The following is a 23393-nucleotide window of genomic DNA, read 5'->3' as shown; positions in this document are numbered from 1 at the left end:
GTGGGAATGAATAACACTTTAAATACAGCAAGGTGTGGGCGGGTGGGTAGTGCGGGAGGGAGGGTGTTGAGGGGGACGGGAAAGCATGAATGGGTGGGGTAGGGGAGCGAATTTCCAGCAATCCATACTGACACCTGCAGGAGTAGCATAACAGCAAGGACTTAAAACTGTGTAAAACCCCAAACTACTGCCAGAAGATGACAAATGGTGGGGGAAGGATTGACAGGAACAGGTTTATGTGGCAGTCAAATATACTTCAGCTGTGTTTTTATAATAAATGAACCTTACATAGAATTCTCAGTTAAGGTGATAGGGTAAAAGAATACTGAGACTTGTATGTTAAATAAGCACCCACTTTGACTGAGCTGAGTCCTAACTAGGCACCTCTTTGAGACCATGTACCATATGGACTGTTTGGATTTTTGAAGAAATAAATACTACTGGTGAAATCTGGGCCCAATTTAAGTTGATGGGGAAAACACCCCAGGTTACAACAGTATGTGCCAGATCAGTTCTATAAAAGGGAAGATGCATATAACATAACAGAAAATCACTGTCAATCTCTGAAGTGGTTATAAGCTCTATCTTTCCTTATTAGTATTCTGGTTTTGGTTAGCTCAGTACAGTTACATGGAGAGAGAAAGATATACAAGTAGAATACTGCAATCTTCTTTGATCACAAGCTTCATGCTTCCAGAACAGGAAGACTCAAGGGAGAAATTCCTGAGACAGAAAGGATTAAGATGCCATTTGCAGATTGCTTGCATGGTGTGGTTTAACAGAAGCAAAGAAACAACAACAACACATGTCTAGGTACTAACCTTGTTCTTCTTTTTTCTTTTCTCACCTTAGGGAGTCATAGAATTCTCTCTCTGTTTGTTGTTTGCTAAACTGGTCAGTTACACTTTCCTTTTCTGGCTTCCACTCTATATCACAAATGTAGGTAAGTATCTGTGGGAGGAAAACAAGTATTTAGTTAAAAGAAAAGGAGTACTTGTGGCACCGTAGAGACGAACAAATTTATTTGAGCATAAGCTTTCGTGAGCTACAGCTCACTTCATCGGATGCATTCAGTGGAAAATACAGTGGGGAGATTTTATATACATAGAGAACATGAAACAATGGGTATTACCGTACACACTGTAACCATAATAGATCACTTAAAGTGAGCTATTACCAGCAGGAGAGCAGGGGTGGGGGTTGGGGGGAGGGGAACCTTTTGTAGTGATAATCAAGGTGGGCCATTTCCAGCAGTTGACAAGAACGTCTGAGGAACAGCGGGGGGTGGGGTGGGGGGGGGGGTGTCATGGACTATGATGAGCCTAGTCACGTGAAAATAAACATGACTACTTTTGTTTTAAGCTATGGTTGCCCTAGTAGAGTTGAAAGACTGCCGTTTATTATATGTCAATGATACGTACTGAGAATTAAGAGATAGTGACCACAAAAATAAGCGTCTGATTTCTCTCTGAAAATTGCAAGTCTTTGTAATGTCTTTGGCTCTTGAGAACCAGCCAAAAATATTTCATTAAAAAAACCCTGTAATAATCATATATTTATAATGGTGCCTTACATCCTGATGGATCCCAAAGAGCTTAATAAGCTGCACAGAGGAATGACTTTATTACTATTTATTTATTTATTTATTTTATTAGATCATCACTATCATTGTGCTTTGTGCGATACAGAACATAGAGGAAGGCACACTGCCCCGAGAAGTTCCTATTCTTTGGGCTATCCTCTGGCTTTTAAATCCACAGCCTCATGACCAGAAGAGACAGGCAGGCAGAATGACTGTAGGGAAGTGTGTGCAGTAGGGACGCTCACTACGGCCTTTGACAGGGCACAGTATGCCCTCCTAGTAACCAGTACTTCTGTGGTAATAGGTTTGATGAAGGGAGTAGATTAGCTAGTAAGTTTTATGTTTAAAACAGTAGAATTAGTTTTACTATATGAACATTGGGGCATCGGGCATCAAATTCCGTTAGGTGCTTTTGAATATCCCACCCTATGTTGCAGTAGCACGCAGATGCCCCTTGGTGCTAGGCACTGTGCAAACACATACAAAGACACAGTCTTCGTTGGATATCGTTTATAATCTAGTTGCAGGGGTGTCCGTCTGCATGCTGGGGTGATCAAGTAGGCATTCTGCCTCCCTCTGCTCCTGGGGCATTGCAGCTTTGCACTGTTCCTTACTCCAGGCTGCGTTTAACCAACACAATATAGCCAATCAGTGATACTGGTCACGTAAGTAAGGGCTTCAGGATTAGGCTCCCTATGTGGCCTTAATTTGTACCAAGCATGTTTCTGAAACAAAGCAGCATTACTTATTGGGACTTACTAGTAGTGTGATGCTCTGATTATTTTTAAGACTGCTGCTAATGAACCAGAACATTCTTGTGTGCACTCACAAGTTCTACCACTTTAGCTCAAGTGGTATGTGCCCCTCTAGTATGGACACAGTTATATCAGTATACAGGTATTTATACCAGTAAAGCTTATTCCTGTAAATAAGCCATTCTGGGGTAAGGCACCTTTGTACCATTATAACGGCACCCACACTCAGTTGTACTGGTTGTAACTAGATGGGTAAAGAAAAATCACACCACTAGCTAACATAATTATTCTGGAGCAAAAGCTATCTGTGGACCAGGCTTTACATATAAATCTAAATAAAATGAATACATTTCTCCTAGTTTTGAAGTGAGAGGCTATTCTAATCAGATTTATTCTGCTTTTATTGTCAGAGCATCTTGATGCAAAAAGAGCTGGGGATCTTTCCACATTGTTTGATGTGGGTGGAATCTTTGGTAAGTTTAACACACTATTATTAATCAGACCTAGGTTAGAAAATCTGTAGCACACACAGCTGTTCTGTTTTACTCTTTTAGTAAGAAATTGGGGGTTGGTCTTGCATCCACCAGAAAATGGCAAAATTGGCTCCAGTGGGAGCAGGATGGGGATGGTATAGCCAAATCGTATGTCATGTGACCAGCCTTAGTAGCAGGTCTTGGGGAATGAATCCACAGCCCCTTATGTGATCCTGGTGCAAGAAAGATTGGAGGATCCTAATGTCATAGAAACCTCTGGCCCTGTCCCTTTACCCCTCTCTTCCCCTCTGTCACCACACCTCTACCCCAAAAATGTATCTTGTCCTCACCCTTGCATAGCAGAACTACACCAATTTTGCAGTTCCTCTGCACCCATATGCCACAGAGGGGGTCTCCATGCCAGTTCAGTGGAGGGCAGTGATTGGGGTGAACTGGAGGAGGTTTCACTGGATCCAGAGTTATGTAGATCTAATGGCCCCCAGTACACTGAGCAAGTGACAGAAAGGGGTTGCAGCCACTGCTCTAGCCTGGCCCTGAATTTCACCTTCCTTAGTGCTCTCCACTCAGGCTCTGTGCAGGAGAAGTGAATTTCACACCATGCAATTGAAAGCAAGCTTAGGTAGGTGTATCTCCGTGCTAGAGACTATACCAGTGTGGCTGCATGGCTGTAGTTATGGTGGCATAACCCTGTAGTGTAGAGGAACCCTACATGGAAAGAAGGGGTTTTTCCATCACTTTAAGAACACCGCCTCCTGGAACAACAGTAGCTATGATAATACTTAGTCCTGCCATGAGGGCAGGGGACTGAACTAGATGACCTCTCGATGTCCCTTCCAGTCCTGTAATTCTATTATTCTGATTCTATATCAGCTGAAGCATTCTTCCATTGACATAACTGTGTCTACACTGGGGTTATGTCCAGCGGCGTATTAACGCCTAGGCCAACAAGGCCTAGGGCGGCAAATTTATAATAGCAGCCAGAGGCTGCTTCCCCCGGTGCCGGTTCGGGCCCTCCGCCCCTGGCTCCGCCCCAATTCCCCCCCAACTCCACCCCTTCCCCAATCCCCGCCCCAGCCCCACCTGCTCTCCTGACTGCACCGCGTTCCCCCTGTTCCCCCCTCCTTTGCAAAGCTGTTTCCCGCACAAGCACTGGCAGGCGGGGAGAAGCAGGACCCAGTGGCGCGCTCAGGGGAGGAGGTGGAGGCAGAGCAGAGGTGAGGTCAGGGGGGGAAGGGGCGGCAATTATTTCTGGGCCTAGGGGGCGGCAAAACCATTAATCCGCCACTGGTTATTTCAGCATAGCTATGTCAGTCGGATGTGGGCTTGCTCACACTCCTGACCAACATAGCTATGTTGACCTCTTTTAAGTGTAGACCAAGCCAAGTTAGCACCCACAAGAACAGAGATTTTATTCAGCAGTCTAAACACAAATCTCAACTCGGCTGCAAATCCAAGCCACCAACATAGCTACTTGTAGAGTTTGATGGGGACCCAGATGCGTCTGTGCGATACATATAACTGGGCATTTTGCTGTGAGGGCTGCCCTTTGAAAAGAGGTAGGGGGACAGTAGACTATGGAAGAGTTGGGAAAACAAAAGTGCACTTGAAAAATTATTGCAAAAGGGCTATAATAATTGGGTCAAATGCAATAGGAATGAGCACTTCAAAAGTATTTTTCTGTAATTTGGGGGTTATTTCTCCTGCCGTCCACATGCTTAGCAGAATATCGATCCATGGGTCTTTTCTCTCCCTGATGCAGGCTATTTTCTGGGTTTAACGCATTGATGAGAAATGGATTTATTATTATTATTTCATTTTGTATAGCAGGAGCACCCAGGAGCCATAGTCATGAATTTAGAACCTCATTGTGCGAGGCGCTGGACAAACAAAGAACAAAAAAGAGGCCCCTTTCCTAGAGAGCATACCATCTAGGTATAGGACAAGAGGCAACATGAGGAGACAGGCAGACAGGGCAGCACAAGGAGACAAGATGAAATCTCTACTGCATCCTTGCCAGGGTAACCAAAGGATGTATCCAGTATTAACTGAAAGCAGACACAAGGTGGCTTCTGGTGCATCCTACCAAGTGATTTGTGGCTCAGTAAATGTGGGTGACATACCTCTGGATCTTACACTTGAATTTGGATGGGACACAGGGTTTATGATGATGGCTCTTTTGTCATGGTCAGACTATAACATCCTACGTGTTGAGGCTAGGCTTATTCTTCCTCCAGAGGACATGGAGGCCTCAATTCATTGGTTCAACCCCAGAGGCTTGTTTGACGCAGTTGGGTTCCAAAACAGGAGCTGGAAAATGCTGGCGAGCCACTCTACTAATGACACAGCAATACTCTAGATGTCCCCACCAATTACATCATCTTGGGTGTACAGATGACCTCAGAAGGAGCCAATGAGACAGACTACAGTGCCCGTTGCGATTGTCCAGCTCAGTCGAATCATTTGTGGCATAGATGATGATGATAAAGCTACTAACTCAAACTAGATTTTCAGTCCTATGCTTTATGTGTGTTTATAACAGAAGCATACCTTTAGAACAATTACACTGGATTGCTGTAACTTTGGGGAAATATATGTCCAATTATATTGCATAAAATGCTCATCAAATTTATTCTTTAATGTGTCTCTTTTTCAGGTGGCATTTTGGCAGGCATGATATCAGATAGACTGGAAAAAAGGGCTTCAACCTGTGGAATGATGTTACTGCTAGCAGCACCTGCCGTAAGATCTACTCTCCTTATTTTAGTTGTGCCCTTCTGTGCGACTGGGTGAGGCTCTGTGAGCATTTCCATTAGAGATTGCTGTTCTCAGCAATCTCTGATCATTCACCCCAGGATGAAAGTGGCTCTGAAAAGTCTCTGCACAAGAACCAACACAGAGGTTTGGGCTGGTTTTAATAAATTAAATACGCCATTCTTTGGCACGTCATATGCTACAGAACTCTATGAAAAATTATCACATTCAGCTGGCTTTGACAGCACTCCTTTTACTCAGTTATTCAATTCTGAATCAGAATTGCTGGAGGATTCTCTGCTCCTTGAGGTCTTCAAACTACAATTTGAGGACTTCAATAGCACAGATATAGGTGTGAGGTCTTTTTTAGGAGTGGTGGGTGAAGTTCTGTGGCCTGCATTGTGCAGGAGGTCAGACTAGATGATCATAATGGTCCCTTCTGACCTAAATATCTATGAATCTATGAATAAGTGATTTGTCTTTTTGATTTCAAACAACCACCAAATAATCAAAATTGCTGAGCTGTTAATGTTAGGAGTCTGGCTGCCACATATGTACATTGTGATTTTTATAGTGTACTTCTACAATGCATACACTCATCTTGCCAGAATCAGCAGAACTCTGTGCTATGTTTAATTTGAAAGTCTGACGGGTTAAAAAATTATGGTCATATTAATTAGCTACCTCTATGAGACCCCTGTGAGACAAGCAGCCGCATGGGGAAATTGACTGTGATTTCCATGCCTGGGGACTCCAGCAGCAAAAATAACAAACAACTTTTCATCACACAGACAACTAGTATTTTTCATGTTGTGACATTAAGGTGATTTTTTGTGTGTGTGAAAACCTACAATTCTGTGAAGCGCAGGGGCCTTAACTTGCTCTCACTCAGCTTCAGTGGGAATTTATGCTGGTAAAAGCGTGAAAATAGAATCAAACCTTATTTTTCTGTTTTTTTACTACTTAAATGTTTACCCATTCATATCCATTACAGCTATACATGTTCTCTGCAATCAGTAAAATGGGCCTAGAAGCTACTATAGGTGAGAACTTAAATTACATTCTGCCTGCTTTTAACTGGACTTAGTTTTCTTTTACTTTTGTTCCATTCACACTGATTTTTCTGGGGGAAAAGTCTAGAAACTAATTGTCTGCTTTTCAGAGGTGTTGAACACCGGCGGCTCCCAGTGAAGTCAGTTGGATTTCTGCTTAGCCTCTTTAGAGGCCATGAACCACCCTGAGGAAAAGAGCCAGGGACAGCATTTCAGTAGCACAGTTATTTCATTTCAGGCCGTAGGAAAAATAATTGCATTAGAGTTGGTCGAAACATGGAAAACCTCATTCACAAAAACCTTGGAAAACTCAAAGCCCTTTTTATTTCAGGGATTTCAAAAAGAAATGATATTTTTCCTCCATTCAACATGTTTCATAAAAAAAAAATTCGAAAAACTTTTTGGTTTAAATATGTTTAATTTTTGCTTTTTGAATTTCTCGTCTCCTCCATCCCCATTTTTATCCATTTCACTGCTGGTAAAGGGTGTGGGGGGGAACTGAGAGCCCTCCCCCTCCCCCCAAAAGACAGACAGACGAGCACACAAAACTAAGACATTTTCACCAAAAAAAATTCCAATTTTGAGAAAAGGAGACTATTTGAAGGGGGGGGGGACACCTTTGTTTGACCAGCTCCGAATTGCATCTAGACAGATTGTACCACAAGAGGGGCAGTCTGACAGAATGGGCTGAGGGGAAGGAGGTCTCTCTGTGTGGTTCCCCTTGCAGAGTTTCTCCCCAGCCATTCTGTTGGAGGGGGATGTTCTCTAGGGCTTCCCATCAAACTCCCTGGCCGTGCAGCTGAACTGGAGTCACGCTCCCAGGACCTTCCATTGCCTTGCTGCCCCTGCGATTCCCCACACACACACGCCCTTAAATGTGGGTTCCCTTCCACTTAAGGACTTCTGCTAGAAAGCTAATGCCTCGTCCAAGCTGTGTCACTAGTTCCAGAGACTCTCTGTGGGCCTGGAAGGAGGACGATACCCTAGGAAGGGGAGGATGGTGTCCCTGCCACTCAGGAGGGTGAGAATCATGCACAGAGTGGCTGGAAGTGTGATCTGGGCCATTGCTTGACTTTACAGAAAGGCAGATTAAAAGTAGGAGTAGAGTTCATTGCTCTCAGCCTCAAACACTGATGAATCTGGAGAGCCCTTGTCAGGGGAGGGAGATAAGGAAATCCAAAGACGACAAAATACTCTTGAATTAATGGGAACAGTTTGATCTCCTTTTGGAAGCAGAAAGGAACATAATTACCTTAAAAATCACAACTTCTCTCTGCAAACGTTGTACCTATTATTGTTAGAAGTAACCACTGAAACATCTTAGAAGAAAACCATTTTTTTAAAAGTCTTATCCAGTTTTAGCTTATACATTTGTATGTTGTACAGCAACTTTCACCATTTTCCCTGTTTGCTCAAGTCTTTCAAACACCAGCAGGGAGAGAAAAAGACTAGGGGGAAACAGGAAATATATGTATAAAACCACAAACATTATCCTGGGAACTCAGTGGCCAATTTTATTTTAAATGAAGAACATCTTTGTGAGTTTGCATTTTTAGGGGTCAGGAAAAATATTCCTCAAGTGGATTGGGGACTGAAGCATGCTGATAATGTGTAGAGAATTATTAGGAATTAGGTGGTCAAATATTTCTGTAAGGAAGCTCAAATAGAGGCATGTAATTGTAAGGAGAATGCACCTCTGAGCTGACCCAGTGCCCCAAAATGTACACTGTCGGATAACTCTGTTTAATGGTGTTGGGAGTCCTACTCTCTGGCTCATTGCAGACTAGAATCATTGTTAAAAGGATACATCTCTGGGTGCCATAAGCATGACTGAGTTGAGATGGGAGAGAGGGAATTTAATCAAGAAAACCTGATAGAACAGCATGCATCAACGAAAATGCTCTTGCCTCCCTGAGGCCATGATAAGGGGCTTTTCTTTTTGCGTGGTCAGGAAATGAGTGGGGGTGAGGAGTGAGAACCCTGAATAACCAGTGAATAACACTGTTTTTTGTACCTGGAACTGAGAATGCTTGATTCCCTCTTCCAAGTATCAGAAATGGTTAAAGATTCTCTTATAAACTTAAAGGCATGCGATTTTGACCTTTTGTTTGGATAAACTCAGTTTATTTGTGGCCTCCTACCAAATACAAAAGGAGAGGAATTGAAATGTGAAGGCAGTGCTGGTGGTGAGGTTTTATATGTATGGCACAAGCATCCAAAGGCCCAGTTGAGCTTTGGAGCCCCATTGTGGTAGGCCCTGTACAAACTGATAAAGGACTCATCTCCACCCAGAAGGGTTTACAGTCTTAAAAGGCACAAGCAGCTGAAGAGTTGGTGACGGACATAGTCATGTTCTCCACTGTGCTGAAAGCAAACACTCCTTTGTGCTTAAATCTGTCCATTACTATTGAGATGGCTTTATACCCTTGTTTTCCCTGGTAGCCTTGTTAGCCATTTTGAAGCAAAATTGTACTTGTACAAAATTGTACTTCCCATGAATATACTCTTGTAGTTACATTGCATTTATTAAAGATATGTAGTATGTTGAATGATCAAGGTCTAGATCATCACATGGGGTTGTGATGGAAAATAACATAAATTCTGGAAACTTTGTGTTTACTTTTCTTCATCGAACTTCCAACAGTTATGCTGCTTATCAGTGGAGCCCTGGTGAACGGTCCTTATGCGCTGATCACAACTGCGGTCTCAGCTGACTTGGTGAGTTTGGCTCTTTGTTTTACATTTAGCAGACAGTCCTGCTCATTTGCCTTCATTTGCGGGGGAAAGCCTGGTTTCTGTGACGAGTAGTAAATGTGTGTAAAGCATTGAGGGCTCAATTCTGTGTAGTACAGATGTAGTGTGTGTGTGTGGGTTGTACTTTTGTGTACAAGGTAAAGAGTAATGAGCAGGATGGGGAGCATTAAAGAACTCAACCCTGCATTAATACAGATGAGTGGCCTCCAAATTACTCCTGCCTCGTAAGGAGATCAAAGAGGGGCTCTCTTAGATAAACACTTAAGTGTGATCCTCAGAACGCACATTAAGGCCATGTCTCTTTAGATTGTCATTTGCCACCCACATCCTGCACTTTTTTTACCCTGCACCTTTGAGAGTAAGGGATCAGGTGTGCAATGGGCTGGAGACTTCTCTCCATTAGGTGTGGAGGACACTACCGGTTGCTTGCCCTTCCTTTTGCTCATGTTAGCCTCTGCTCACCCATATACTGCACCCCAGTCAGCCTGTGTGCCCTGCTGCCCTGCCACACTAGGCCCTGCAGGCTTGTGGTCTGACTGCAGCACATGCTCCATGAAAACATTGCCCGGGTACCTTTTCTTCAATTTTGCTTTTTCAATGCTAGGTAAATGTATTGCTTTGAAAGGTGCTGGATGGTGAGAGCCCTACAGAGTGAGGTCCTTCACCAGCAGAATAGGTACAGGAAAGGCAGCAGAATTTAAATCCACACCCCACCTCAGCATTCCTCCTGTGCCTCCTTAGTGATCAAAAGGGAGCTGTAGGGTTGAGAGAGAGCTCCCCCTTCAGGTCCATTCAGTCAATAGTCTCATTGCTGTGACTGGCAGCTAGACTGTAGGATCTTGTCACGTAGACACCTGCCCTCTGGGAGCTGGATGGAAACTGCCAACTGATTTTCTCGTATGTCACTGAACAACCATCTGACACTAATGACTTTAGGTGACTGGTGACCTAGACTGAATTCTCCTCAGTGCCCTAAGTAAATGAAAGGCTCTGTCTTCTTAACAATCCTCTGAGCCATTTAAGTCTCCTATATACCAAGTTATAAAATTGTTCCTATGATCATTAGTTTTGCTCTGCAGTCCTATTGAATAACTGGCCTAATGAAAATGGCCTTCACAACTACTTCCTTTTGGTGCCTTTTGACTCAATAACCTGCTGAGTGGGCCTTGATATGGCTTTTATCATTGATACTCTAGCTTTGTTAGTGTTCTTGTCCAATTAGTGATTCTCTTCTGTTCTGCAGAGCTTTCTGATATCAACAGTGGCTGTACTGACAGACCACTATGCAGTTTCAGCGAAAAATTGTGGGCTTGAAGTGCAGCCCATTCTGCCTGAACACCTTGCATGCAGAATAGAAAGGGTTATTTATAAAGAACATCATTAAAGTAGATTGGTCATGGGCGATTTTTTTTTATTTTTATTTTTTTTAGGCAATGATAAAAGGGTCTTGTCCATAGCTATTTAAGGCTACTTGGTAAAGTTCATGCTAACATGTATTTGTCCATTATTTCATGATATGTTTTTCTATGGGAAAGGCCAGGAGCATGAGGCAGATGCATGGCCATTTCCCAGGCTCATCTGTAAATGGTTCTGAATGGAATATTTGTCACGATAGGGTACCCATAAAAGTCTGAAAGGAAATGCAAGAGCCCTGTCCACAGTTACGGCTATCATCGATGGAACAGGTTCTGTAGGTAAGCTATTGTTTGGAAGCTGCCGGCCTTATCTGCAGGAGGCTTTCTGTGGCTCTAGGTGCTAAAGAATTACAATTTAGTTCTGCTCTGAAAGCGGACTAAAGCTGGCATCAAGGAGTTCCATGTCTGTGTCTCAATGATTTGCACATCACATGTGCGCAGTTTGCATTTAAAAAGATGGCTCCCTCCCTCCCCCCCCAAACTGTCAGTGCTACAAAATCAACTCAGGCTCTTTGTCAAGCTGGATTCTCTCCATGTCACACCTGGCTAGTACTCAGCATCACTTTGGGAGTGGGTCATGGGCAAAGATGGCTTTAGGCCTCCTTTCTACTTCCCCAGGCTTGGTGGTGGTGGGCTGGCCCCCAGCACAAATTAGAACAGTATACGCCATGGGGCTGTTCTGGACACCTGATCAAGGATGCCTTGGTTATGCCCTCTGCACCAGCAGTGGTGAGGGAGGCAGAGATTCACTGTGATAGACCTACACAATCTGCAGATGCCTCTAACCAAGGGGAATCATCCACTGGCCATCTGGCTACACCAGTGTTATGGCAGCTTTGCAGCCATATATACTGTCTATAAACTTTATGGATCCTCTTACAAATGTGTGCCAAAATGGGTTTGCTTTTATGAAGGTTGAAACTGAGTAAAATATCCAAACACGGAATATCTTGTCATTGGAACTAGTAATGTTTCCATCTCAGAATTTTAACATGTCATATCACTATTGTATTTTAGGTGCTGCTTTAGGGCCTCTGTTAGCTGGTCTCATCTCTCCCTCTGGTTGGAATAATGTATTTTACATGCTAATGGTGGCAGATGCATTTGCCTTACTAGTAAGTGTAAATAAAACATTTAGTGCCAGATTTCTTTCTTAAAAAGCCCTTCATGTTAAAATGGAAATTTCCTCACGTCATTGTGATTTGTATATTCTATTATTGAGTGGGAAGTTTCCATTCATATTGTAGAGCTATTTTTGTTTGTTTTTATTTAAAGAGCTAAGATGAGCATTTTGAAATTCTTGTTGAACTTTCAAAAAGAAAAGGAGGACTTGGGGCACCTTAGAGACTAACCCATTTATTTGAGCATAAGCTTTCGTGAGCTACAGCTCACTTCATCGGATGCATCTGATGAAGTGAGCTGTAGCTCACGAAAGCTCATGCTCAAATAAATGGGTTAGTCTCTAAGGTGCCCCAAGTCCTCCTTTTCTTTTTGTGAATACAGACTGACACGGCTGCTACTCTGAAACCTGTTGAACTTTGAAGCCAGAGAGCCGCTTAGCTTCACTGGGTGATATCTGTATGCAGTAGCTCACCAAAGGGATTGCCGCAAACGTAGTTGGAAGCACAAATTTTTCTCTTTAAAGGCAGCACTGAAGCAGAAACACCAATTTACTAAGATAGTAACACATTTGGCTGCACTGCCACAGAACCAGTATCACATGGAAATGCAACTGAATGCGTCACATATTCCAATTGGATGTCCATCGTGTCTTTCTCCTATTTGACATAAAAGTGTAATGGCTGGGATCATCTGAAAAGAGGCTGGTTTTGACTTGTCCTATTTTATCTTATCGAGGCAGGTTGTCTTCTGTGGTGTTTAAGGCAAAAGATAAGGGGTCAGGAGATCTGTGGACTAATTACTTGCTGGTGTAACTCTATTAAATTCAGTGGTTTTACAGCAGCAGAAAATATAGTCTCTAGGTTCTGTTTCTAATTTTGTCACAGACTTCCTGAATGCCCTTCGTCAAATCTCTTAACTTCTTTGTGCCTCTGGTTTGCCCCTCTGCCAAGGGAGGATGGCAATACTGACCCACCTCAGAGAGGATTAGGGAAGCTTCATTTATTAATCCTTTGTAAAGTGCTTTGGTATCACTTGATGGAATGCGGTAACAGAAGGGCTAAATTTTTGTTAGACTCTTCAGAATCAGGCCCCATCTCTCCTGTCTGATCTGCAAGGACAGTCCGATATGCCATACAGTTCCATTGAATTCAGTCACGTACATGCAGGGAAGGTAGGGCGACCAGACGTCCCGATATTAGGGGCTGTCTTAAAAAGCAACTGCTTTCATGTTGCTATGGACTGGCACAAGATCCAATTCTTTTGAAGGAGCTGAATGTCCCTTTCCATCATAGATGACAGAACCCAGCAAGTGGGAAGCAGATGTTTCCAAGTGAATAAATGTGTGTTTATAAATGATTGCATAGCTTCTTTACTCAGCCATTACTGGTACTGCAAGGATTTCTACTAGCCAGTGGGTAAAGTCTTTGTCAAGGCGATAAATCCAGCTATTGGAACCTTCCCCCCTCACCCCCAATATAACAAATAGCACTTTTAAGATCTATATTTTAAACTGATTTTTTTTCAAAAGTGCATGAGGGAATTAGGCCCTTGAATTCCAATGGGAATTAGGTGTGTAAAGGGGGAATAGGTGCCTTGGAAAATCACAGCCTTCACTTCTAAAAATAGTTGTAACTGGTTCACACTGATATTAGCCAGAAAACATGGAAGACTGACATTTTCTTAGCATGGGTTTTTCATCAAACATCATCTGTAAGATCACTCTTCTGTTCCCTCTTAATGGAGGACTGTATTAATCGGTATACCTATGACAATAAGTATAAAGGGCCTGATCCTGCAGTCAGTAATGGACCTGAGTAAGTTTAATTGCTTACAGGATTAGACCCAAATGTGTGGCCATGTCTACACTACCCGCTGGATCGGTGGGTAGTGATCAATCTATCGGGGATCGATTTATCGCGTCTAGTGTAGACGCGATAAATCGATCCCCAATTGCTCTGCCATCGACTCCGGAACTCCGCCAGGGCGAGAGGCAGAAGCGGAGTCGACGGGGGAGCGGCAGCCGTCGATCCCACGCTGCGAGGATGCGAAGTAAGTGATTCTAAGTCGATCTAAGATACGTCGACTTCAGCTACGCTATTTTCGTAGCTGAAGTTGCGTATCTTAGATCAATCCCCTCCCTCCCCCCCAGTGTAGACCAGGGCATAGTCTCAGAGCAACGGTGGTATAAGAGTTACCATTTTTCCTGCAGTCTTGGGCTCCCTCTGCTGGTCTCGTCAGAGTCTTGCTGGTACAATAATTAAATAGTTATTGTTAGAACTGGTAAAAAATGGAGAGGCAGGGAGGACAATCACCATGAATTTCACTCCTTTTCATCCCACAGATTTAGAAGTGGAACAATTTTTTTGTCTGAAATAGTTATCCCAAATGTTTGGAAATTGGAGGCAGAGGTGTTGGGTGGGATGGGGGTTTTCTCCAGTTTTCCCCTTCCCCCCTGCCCCACTTTGCCACGGAAAAGGTAGGCAGAAGCGGGGGGGGGGGGGGGGAAGAGGTTTGCAGGGAGAGGGAGAGGAAAAAACCATTTGAAAAAACAATGGGTTTTGTTTTTTCAATTTTGTCACAATGTGGGGTGGGACTGCAAAAATGTCCTAATTTGAAAAATGTCCATCAGCTCCAGTCCTTGCATAACCTCTGGATCCTTGGTGATTCAGAGAAAGACTTTGATTTAGCTCCTCTCACATGAGTGGTGCAAATTCATCTTCCAACCATTGACTGAACATGTGCGAATATAATGGGTTTCCATTCAGCTGAACTGGGATAACATTAAATGAAGAATTCAGAATTGCAGTATGCATTTGACACTGAAAACTTAGGTGAGTGGTTCACCTGTCTAGATTTTTAACCCAGATTTGTTTTTGTACAGTTCTTACTCCGTCTTATACGAAAAGAACTCCAGTGTAAGATGGACCAGACCTTGTAAGTCTTTCTTGTGTTTTTCTATATGATGATTAAATGTTTTCATATGTCATTCTTGGCCTCTCCACCTTTGTGCTCCTTCTCCTTGCAGAAATCACAGATTCTTTGTTTATGTGCATGTACCTTAATCTGCCGGTTTTCTCTGCATTGTAAAGAGTAACCTCTTTTTCTTTAAATCATGAAACTCTTTCTTCAGAACTATTTTTTAAAACAGTAGAGAAAATTGAGTTCTCTGTCACGTTCTCTGTACGTTTTCTCCAAAGGTTGGGGCCCTCTTAATTTTTCACTCTTGAGTGTGAAACTTGGCAATATGAGGTTTTTGGTTGGTTGGGGGGTGGATTTATTTTAATAGCTCAAATTGTACTTTTTTTCAGAAGTTGGCAGGAAGGAAGGGTGACTCTGATTTCAAACCAGAGTAAACCCAGAGAAGTTACACTCATTTTACTTTGTATAACTCCACTGATTTAGTGGAAGGCTATGTCTACACTACGAAATTAGGTTGAATTTATAGAAGTCGGTTTTGTAGAAAGCGTTTTTATACAGTCGATTGTGTGCGTCCACAGTACCGAGGCAACCGTCGACTTCCCACAGTTCCCGCAGTCTCTGCCGCCCATTTGAATACTGCGTAGAAATCCCAATGCTTGATGGGGCAAAAACATTTTCGCAGGTGGTTTTGGGTACGTATTGTTAGCCGCCCCCCCCCCCCCTTCCCTCCCTCCGTGAAAGCAACGTCAGACAATCGTTTCGTGCCTTTTTTCCTGGGTACCCGTGTAGACGCCATACCACAGCAAGCATGGAGTCTGCTCAGCTCACTGTCACCGTATGTCTCCTGGGTGCTGGCAGACACGGTACTGCATTGCTACACAGCCGCAGCTCTTTGCCTTTTGGCAGCAGACAGTGCAGTATGACTGGTAGCCATCGTCACCATACTCCAAGGTGCTCTTTTAGCTGACCTTGGTAAGGCCGGTCAGGGGCGCCGGGGCAAACATGGGGTTGACTCAGCCAGGTCATTTCCCTTTTAAGTTTTGTCTCATGGCGATTCAGTCCTGCTGGCAGTCATATTGCACTGTACTGTACAGTCGTACTGTAATGAGCACTCCGGAGACGATGGCCAGCAGTCATACTGCACCGTCTTCTGCCGAGCACCCAGGAGATGACGATGGCCAGCAGTTGTACTGCACCGTCTGCTGCCAGCAAGATGTATAAAGATAGATGAGGTGGATCAAAACAAGAAATAGACCATATTTGTTTTGTATTCATTTTCTCCCCCCTTCCTCCCTCCCTCCGTGAAATCAACAGCCTGTTAAACCCAGGGTTTTAAGTTCTAACCTTGAGGGGGCCATTCTGTTTCTCCTTGATGCAAAGCCACCCCCTTTGTTGATTTTAATTCCCTGTAAGCCAACCCTGTAAGCCATGTTATCAGTCACCCCTCCCTCCGTCAGAGCAATGGCAGACAATCGTTTCACACCTTTTTCCAGCGCAGATGCCATAGCACTGGGAACATGGAGTCCGCTCAGATCACCGCGGCAGTTATGAGCATTATAAACACCGTGCGCATTATCCAGCAGGATATGCAGAACCATAACCTGCAAGAAAAGCAAAACCAGGCAAGGAGGAGGCGACTGCAGCACTGTGACGAGAATGATGAGGACATGGACATAGACTTCTCACAAAGTACGGGCCCCTGCAATGTGCACATCATGGTGTCAATTGGGCAGGTTCATGGTGTGGAACGCCGATTCTGGGCCCAGGAAACAAGCACAGAGTGATGGGACCACATAGTGTTGCAGGTCTGGGACAATTCCCAGTGGCTGAGAAACTTTCGCATGCGTAAGGGCACTTTCATGGAACTTTGTAACTTGCTGTCCCCTGCCCTGAGGCGCAAGAATACCAAGATCAGAGTAGCCCTCACCGTTGAGAAACGAGTGGTTATAGCCCTGTGGAAGCTTGCAATGCCAGACAGCTACCGGTCAGTCGGGAATCAATTTGGAGTGGGCAAATCTACTGTGGGGGCTACTGTGATGCAAGTAGCCAACGCTATCGCTGAGCTGCTGATATCAAGGGTTGTCACTCTGGGAAATGTGCAGGTCATAGTGGATGGCTTTGCTGCAATGGGATTCCCTAACTGGTGGGGCAATAGCGGAACCCATATCCTTATTTTGACACCGGAGCACCAAGGCAGCAAGTACATAAACCGCAAGGGGTACTTTTCAGTGGTGCTGCAAGCACTGGTGGATCACAAGGGACATTTCACCAAATTCAACGTGGGATGGCTGGGAAATGTACATGACACTCGCATCTTCAGGAACTCTGGTCTGTTTCAACAGCTGCAGCAAGGGACTTACTTTCCAAACCAGAAAATAACCATTGGGGATGTTGAAATGCCTATCGTTATCCTTGGGGACCCAGCCTACCCCTTAATGCCAGGGCTCATGAAGCCACACACAGGCGCCCTGGAAAGTAGTCAGGAGCTGTTCAACTATAGGCTGAGCAAGTGCAGAATGGTGGCAGAAAGTGTATTTGGGCGTTTAAAAGCACACTGGCGCAGTTTGCTGACTCGGTTAGACCTCAGCGAAACCAATATTCCCATCGTTATTACTGCTTGCTGTGCGCCTCACAATATCTGTGAGAGTAAGGGGGAGATGTTTATGGCGGGGTGGGAGGTTGAGGCAAATCGCCTGGCTGCTGATTACGTGCAGTCAGACACCAGGGCGGTTAGAAGAGCACAGGAGGGCGCAGTGCGCATCAAAGAAGCTTTGAAAACCAGTTTCATGACTGGCCAGGCTACGGTGTGAAAGTTCTGTTTGTTTCTCCTTGATGACCCGCCGCCCCCCCGGATTCACTCTACTTTCCTGTAAGCTAAGCACCCTCCCCTCCCCCCTTCGATCACCGCTTGCAGAGGCAATAAAGTCATTGTTGCTTCACATTCATGCATTCTTTATTTATTCATCACACAAATAGGGGGATAACTGCCAAGGTAGCGCGGGAAAGGTGGTGGAGGAGGGAAGGACAAGACCACACAGCACTTTAAAACTTTAAAACTTATTGAATGCCAGCCTTCTGTTGCTTGGGCAATCCCCTGGGGTGGAGTGGCTGGGTGGCCTGAGGCCCCCCCTCCACGTTCTTGGGCATCTGGGTGAGTAGGCTATGGAACTTGGGGAGAAGCGCAGTCAGTTACACAGGGGCTATAGCGGTAGTGTGTGTTCCTGCTGCCTTTCCTGCAGCTCAACCATACACTGAAGCATATGAGTTTGATCCTCCAGCAGCCTGAGCATTGACTCCTGCCTTCTTTCAGCAAGCTGACGCCACCTACCATCTTCAGCCCGCCACCTCTCCTCGCGGTCATATTGTGTTTTACTGCACTCTGCGATTGTCTGCCTCCACGTATTTTGCTGTGCTCTGTCAGTGTGGGAGGACAGCATGAGGTCAGAGAACATTTCATCATAAGTGCGTTTTTTTCACCTTCTAATCTTTGCTAGCCTCTGGGAAGGAGAAACATATGCAGCTGGTGGAGGAAAAAAAGGGAGAGTGGTAGTTAAAAAGACACATTTTATAGAACAATGGGTACATTCTTTCACGGTAAACCTTGATGTTAACATTACATAGCACACGTGCTTTCATTACAAGGTGGCATTTTGCCTCTTATTGAGGGTATGCCGGTTTGGTGTGAGAGATCCCTCACGCAGGGCCAGGCAGCAGAATTCAGCTTGCAAGCAGCCATGGTAAGCCACAGTCTTTTGGCTTCTTTAACCTCCATAACGTGTGGGAATGGTTTCAAACAGCAGCGCCCTCGTTTCCCGTACGAAGTAGCCGTTGGGTTGGCCATTAAAAATGGGTTGCTGATTTAAAAGGAGGGGCTGCGGTTTCCGGGTTCACGTGCAGCAGAAACCCAACTAACACCCCCCCACACACACACCCAATGCTCTGGGATGATGGCTTCACCCCTCCCCCCACCGTGTGGCTAACAGCGGGGAAGATTTCTGTGCAGCCACAGGCAAACAGCCCAGCAGGAACGGGCACGTCTGAATGTCTGCTTACTAAAACCACCCTGTTTCAACCAGGTGACCATGAATGATATCACTCTCCTGAGGATAACACAGAGAGATAAAGAACGGATGTTGTTTGAATGCCAGCGAACACCGGGACCATACACTGCAGTGCTTTGTTCTGCAATGATTCCTGACTACATGCTACTGGCCTGGTGTGGTAAAGTGCCCTACCATGGAGGACGGAATAAGGCTGCCCTCCCCAGAAACCTTTTGCAAAGGCTTTGGGAGTACATCCAGGAGAGCTTTATGGAGATGTTCCTGGAGGATTTCCACTCCATCCCCAGATACGTTAACAAACTCTTCCAGTAGCTGTACTGGCTGCGAATGCCAGGGCAAATTAATCATTAAACACGCTTGCTTGCTTGCTTTTAAACCATGTATAATATTTACAACGGTACACTCACCAGAGGTCCCTTCTCCGCCTTCAGGGTCTGGGAGCCTGCCTTGGGTGGGTTCGGGGTTTACTGGGTCCAGAGTGATAAACAGATCCTGGCTGTTGGGAAAACTGGTTTCTCTGCTTCCTTGCTGTGAGCTATCTACAACCTCCTCCTCATCATCATCTTCCTCGGCCCCAAAACCCGCTTCCATGTTGCCTCTCACTCCTTGGACAGAGTCAAAGCACAGGGTTGGGGTAGTGGTGGCTGTACCCCCTAGAATGGCATGTAGCTCATCATAGAAGTGGCATGTCTGGAGCTCTGAACCGGAGCGGCCGTTTGTCTCTCTGGTTTTTTGGTAGGCTTGCCTGAGCTCCTTAATTTTCACGCGGCACTGCTGCAGGTCCCTGTTATCGCTTCTGTCCTTCATGCCACTGGAGATTTTTTCAAATATTTTGGCATTTCGCCTTTTCAAACGGAGTTCTGCCAGCACGGATTCGTCTCCCCATACAGCAATCAGATCCCATACCTCCCATTCAGTCCATGCTGGAGCTCTTTGGCAATTCTGGGACTGCATGGTCTCCTGTGATGATGAGCTCTGCATGGTGGCCTGTGCAGGTGAGCTCGCCACGCTGGCCAAACAGGAAATGAGATTCAAAAGTTCGCAGGACTTTTCCTGTATACCTGTCCAGTGCATCTGAGTTGAGAGCGCTGTCCAGAGCGGTCACGACTGAGCACTCTGGGATAGCTCCCGGAGGCCAATACCGTCGAATTGCGTCCACAGTATCCCAAACTCGACCCGGCAAGGCCGATTTTCAGCACTAATCCCCTCATCGGGGTGGAGTAAAGAAATTGATTTTAAGAGCCCTTTAAGTCGAAAAAAGGGCTTCATCATGTGGACGGGTACAGGGTTAAATTGAGGTAACACTGCTAAATTCGACCTAAACTCGTCGTGTAGACCAGGCCTTAGTGAAATCAGGTCCCTCATCTATAAATACAGCATAGAATAGGAAAGTGTATAACAAAGAATGTGGACAGCATTTTGAAGTTATTGATCTTTTGTTATGCACTGCTTCCAAACTTCTCATATTAGCTATTCTTTCACAGGTTTAAAGAACACTGAATTATGATATCTCAGACATGGAATTAAGGTCTTCATGTGTGATCAAAACTCCACCCTCAAAAGACTGGAATAAATTATTCTGTATTTGAAATTTGTCTTGTGGAGCATTTTGCACATTTACCAGGAGAGGATTGAGAAATTCAGTTGGTGAATTCCTGGTGAAGTTTTTTTGTTTTCTGTTTTTGTTTTGTTTCCTGTTTGCACATGCATCAATCTCTCAGGATGGTGACTGTTTATCACATGAAGAGACAGAAGTTTTGGGAAGCTGCTAGCTGTATGCCTTAACTGAGCCAAAAGAGAAATACCAAGTGCCTTTTGATTCATTTTGATAGGATATTTTACGTAAATCTTTAAACTGCTTATTTTTAACAAAATGGAAGGAGATTTGAGAATAGAGCGCAAAAAAGAAAATGAACTCTCTTCAGATGCTCCAGCAGTGGAATGTGCCAATGGTACTAGCAGAGCATTTGTGAGCAAAGTGTCCTTTAAGAACATAAGAGCGGTCACATTGGGTCAGACCAATGGTCCATCCAGCCCAGTATCCTGTCTACCGACAGTGGCCAGTGCCAGGGTCCCCAGAGGGAATGAACAGAACAGGTCATCCTCAAGTGATCCGTCCCCAGTTGCCTATTTATGCCACATCTTAAAAGATAAGGTCATCACACTCTATGTGAAGGTACCAGCTGGCTCAGAGTCACTGCTATTCAATATCCTGAAACAGTAAGAAAGTGGTCTGAGCATATTATCAGACTTTATCTACAGCACTAACTGATCCTACATTGTAAACTCCCAAGGGCAGCATTCTGCTCTTTTATGTATAATATATTGGAACTTGTACATAAGTAGTTACAATGTACTGTGAAAAAGTAGCCTACACTGGCTCTCTGGAGGCGGAGTTTTGCTCATTTGGGGTTGTCAGAAAAGGATACTCAAACAACAAAGAGACTTATTAAGGTGAAGCATTTCTGTAAGGCGTTTGAATGATTTTGAGGGCGTTATATACTGGTTGAGCAAACGTCATCGAATTGTTTTGTTGTTAAGTCGATCGGCTACTTTGGAGTTGCCGGTTATTTTTAATTGGGAGGGCAAAGGCGTGGTCTCATCTGTGACTGAAGCTTTACTAGTTCCTTTTTTTTTTTTTTAATGGGTGAACAAAAAATTGATCCTGGTTTAAACCCTGATCCTGAAATGGTGTTGAGTTCAAGCGCCCCCCTTGACTTCAATGGGGCTGGATGCCGAAGCAGGGAGTCTGTCCACTCAGAGCTCATTGCAGGATCAGGACCTTAATCATAGCACCAAAAATCTGTCAACAGACTAATGTTGCAGTCCAAGTACAGAGCCAAAGTATATGGTTTTTAAAAAAAACAAACCTGACCCCACACACTGGCCGTAAAGTGGATAGAGGAAATTCAGAGGTTTATATTATCCTGTAAGTGCAAGCGTTAGTGTTTTCATAATACACTGTTTCTTCTTGATCTGACAGTTTTTAATCTCCTTCCAATAGAAGACAAGCTTCTGGTGAATATTTGTAAGATGTACAATAATATTAAAGGGAATTTCTATAAAAGAGATGTTTATGTGGACTATAAAGGTTAAATAGACTTAAACTGTATATTCTTATAATGTGTATTTATTAAACCTCTCTGTAACTGTTCTTCTGAATTTTGCTTTTTTAACTTTTTTACAAAACATGGTGGTACTGTACATACCTCACTTGCTTAACAAAATAACCTTTTTTAAAATAAGCCTCAAAACATACAAAGAAATGTCTTCTTTCTCATCAACTTCTTGTTTGCATTTTTGTTTCTGGCACAATGCTTAATCTTTTTGGGTTGTTTTGGGTGGGTTTTTTTTGTTTTTTAATTCTTTAACCTTTGAGCAATTGTTCTTGAACTCATGCTTTTCTCCTGTTTTTTTTTTTTTTTTTTGCATTTTTGGCCCTGGTTCAGCAAAGCGCTTAGGCACGTGCTTAAGTGCCATTGACTTGAACAAGACTTCACAAATGCTTAATCTAAGCACTTACTTATGCACTTTGTTGCAAATAAAGGTCCCTACTCAGCAAAGAATCGGCCTCAATCCAATAGATTTATGCATGTGCCAAAGTCCGTGTTTGTGATCCAAACGGTCTCTGTCCTGCAAAGATTTACGTAAATACTTAACTTCACACATTGTGAACAGATCCATTAAAATCAAGGGGACCACACACACTGCATAAAGATAAACAGATGCCTAAGTCTTTGCAGGATTCAGGCCTTAGTTGCCAAAACCGTTTTACTCCTAAACTCCGCCATTTGCAAGTAGTTGTTTTTAAAGCTTTGTCACTCCAGCTAAAGTCTTATGTTAAAGTGCTTCTAATTGTATTAGTTGATAACAGAATTATATTGGTAAGATATTTAGTGTATTCCAATTTTTAAGTTTTCCTTCTTAGGAGCTCACATTATTCATTTCATTTTTTTTATTTTTTTGCAATATAAGAGCCCACATGTGAGTCAATGAACGTGTCACAGGCAGGACTAAGAGCCCTCCCTCCCACTGACTGCACTGGTGAATTAGAGCTCTCAGCTACTCACATTGTGTCCTTTATGGTTCGGAAGTTTAGATTCTTTTGAATTTACACAATCCTTGCAGTTCACTTAACTGATGTGGGATTTTCTTCAGTGTTGTGATATTCTCTTGAAGGAGCTCTTTAGCTCTTTATTTGGGGTCCAGTGGGAGAATCCTCATGTGTAAATCAGAAAAAAACCACTAAAATGCTAGCCAGCAAATTGAATGTCCAAGATATCTTGCGGAATAATAAACCTGGTGAAGCATTAATGATGTTTTCTAAGGTGCTAGGAAATTCATTACTTTCTGTGCCAGGAAAAGAATTTGTCGTCATATGGAGTTCCCTGGCCATTAAGGCCAAAGGGTTTTGTCTGTAACAGGAATTCTGCCTAAGAACAGCAGGATCAGGCTTCAAATTTCCAAAGGGCCCTCAGTCTAACCTCT

At 43.9% G+C, this 23393-nt stretch overlaps 1 protein-coding gene across 2 annotated transcripts in view; it reads left to right on the top strand.

Annotated features, from left to right (window-relative positions):
• SLC37A1 (solute carrier family 37 member 1) overlaps positions 1 to 21998 on the top strand; it is a 60264-nt gene extending 38266 nt beyond the window's left edge. For both annotated transcript variants that reach the window (XM_073359754.1, XM_073359744.1), the window contains 9 exons: positions 853 to 943; positions 2748 to 2810; positions 5485 to 5570; positions 6577 to 6625; positions 9279 to 9352; positions 11004 to 11082; positions 11821 to 11918; positions 14807 to 14859; positions 20390 to 21998. In XM_073359754.1, coding sequence (XP_073215855.1) covers positions 853 to 943; positions 2748 to 2810; positions 5485 to 5570; positions 6577 to 6625; positions 9279 to 9352; positions 11004 to 11082; positions 11821 to 11918; positions 14807 to 14859; positions 20390 to 20405 — 609 coding nt within the window. In that variant the 3' untranslated portion in view covers positions 20406 to 21998. The remainder of the gene's footprint in view (positions 1 to 852; positions 944 to 2747; positions 2811 to 5484; positions 5571 to 6576; positions 6626 to 9278; positions 9353 to 11003; positions 11083 to 11820; positions 11919 to 14806; positions 14860 to 20389) is intronic.
• The last annotated feature ends 1395 nt before the right edge of the window (positions 21999 to 23393 follow it).

The sequence above is a fragment of the Lepidochelys kempii genome, chromosome 1 (genome assembly GCF_965140265.1).
Source record: "Lepidochelys kempii isolate rLepKem1 chromosome 1, rLepKem1.hap2, whole genome shotgun sequence".
In the NCBI taxonomy this organism is placed as follows: domain Eukaryota; kingdom Metazoa; phylum Chordata; order Testudines; family Cheloniidae; genus Lepidochelys; species Lepidochelys kempii.
This window is presented reverse-complemented; position numbering and strand designations above follow the sequence as displayed.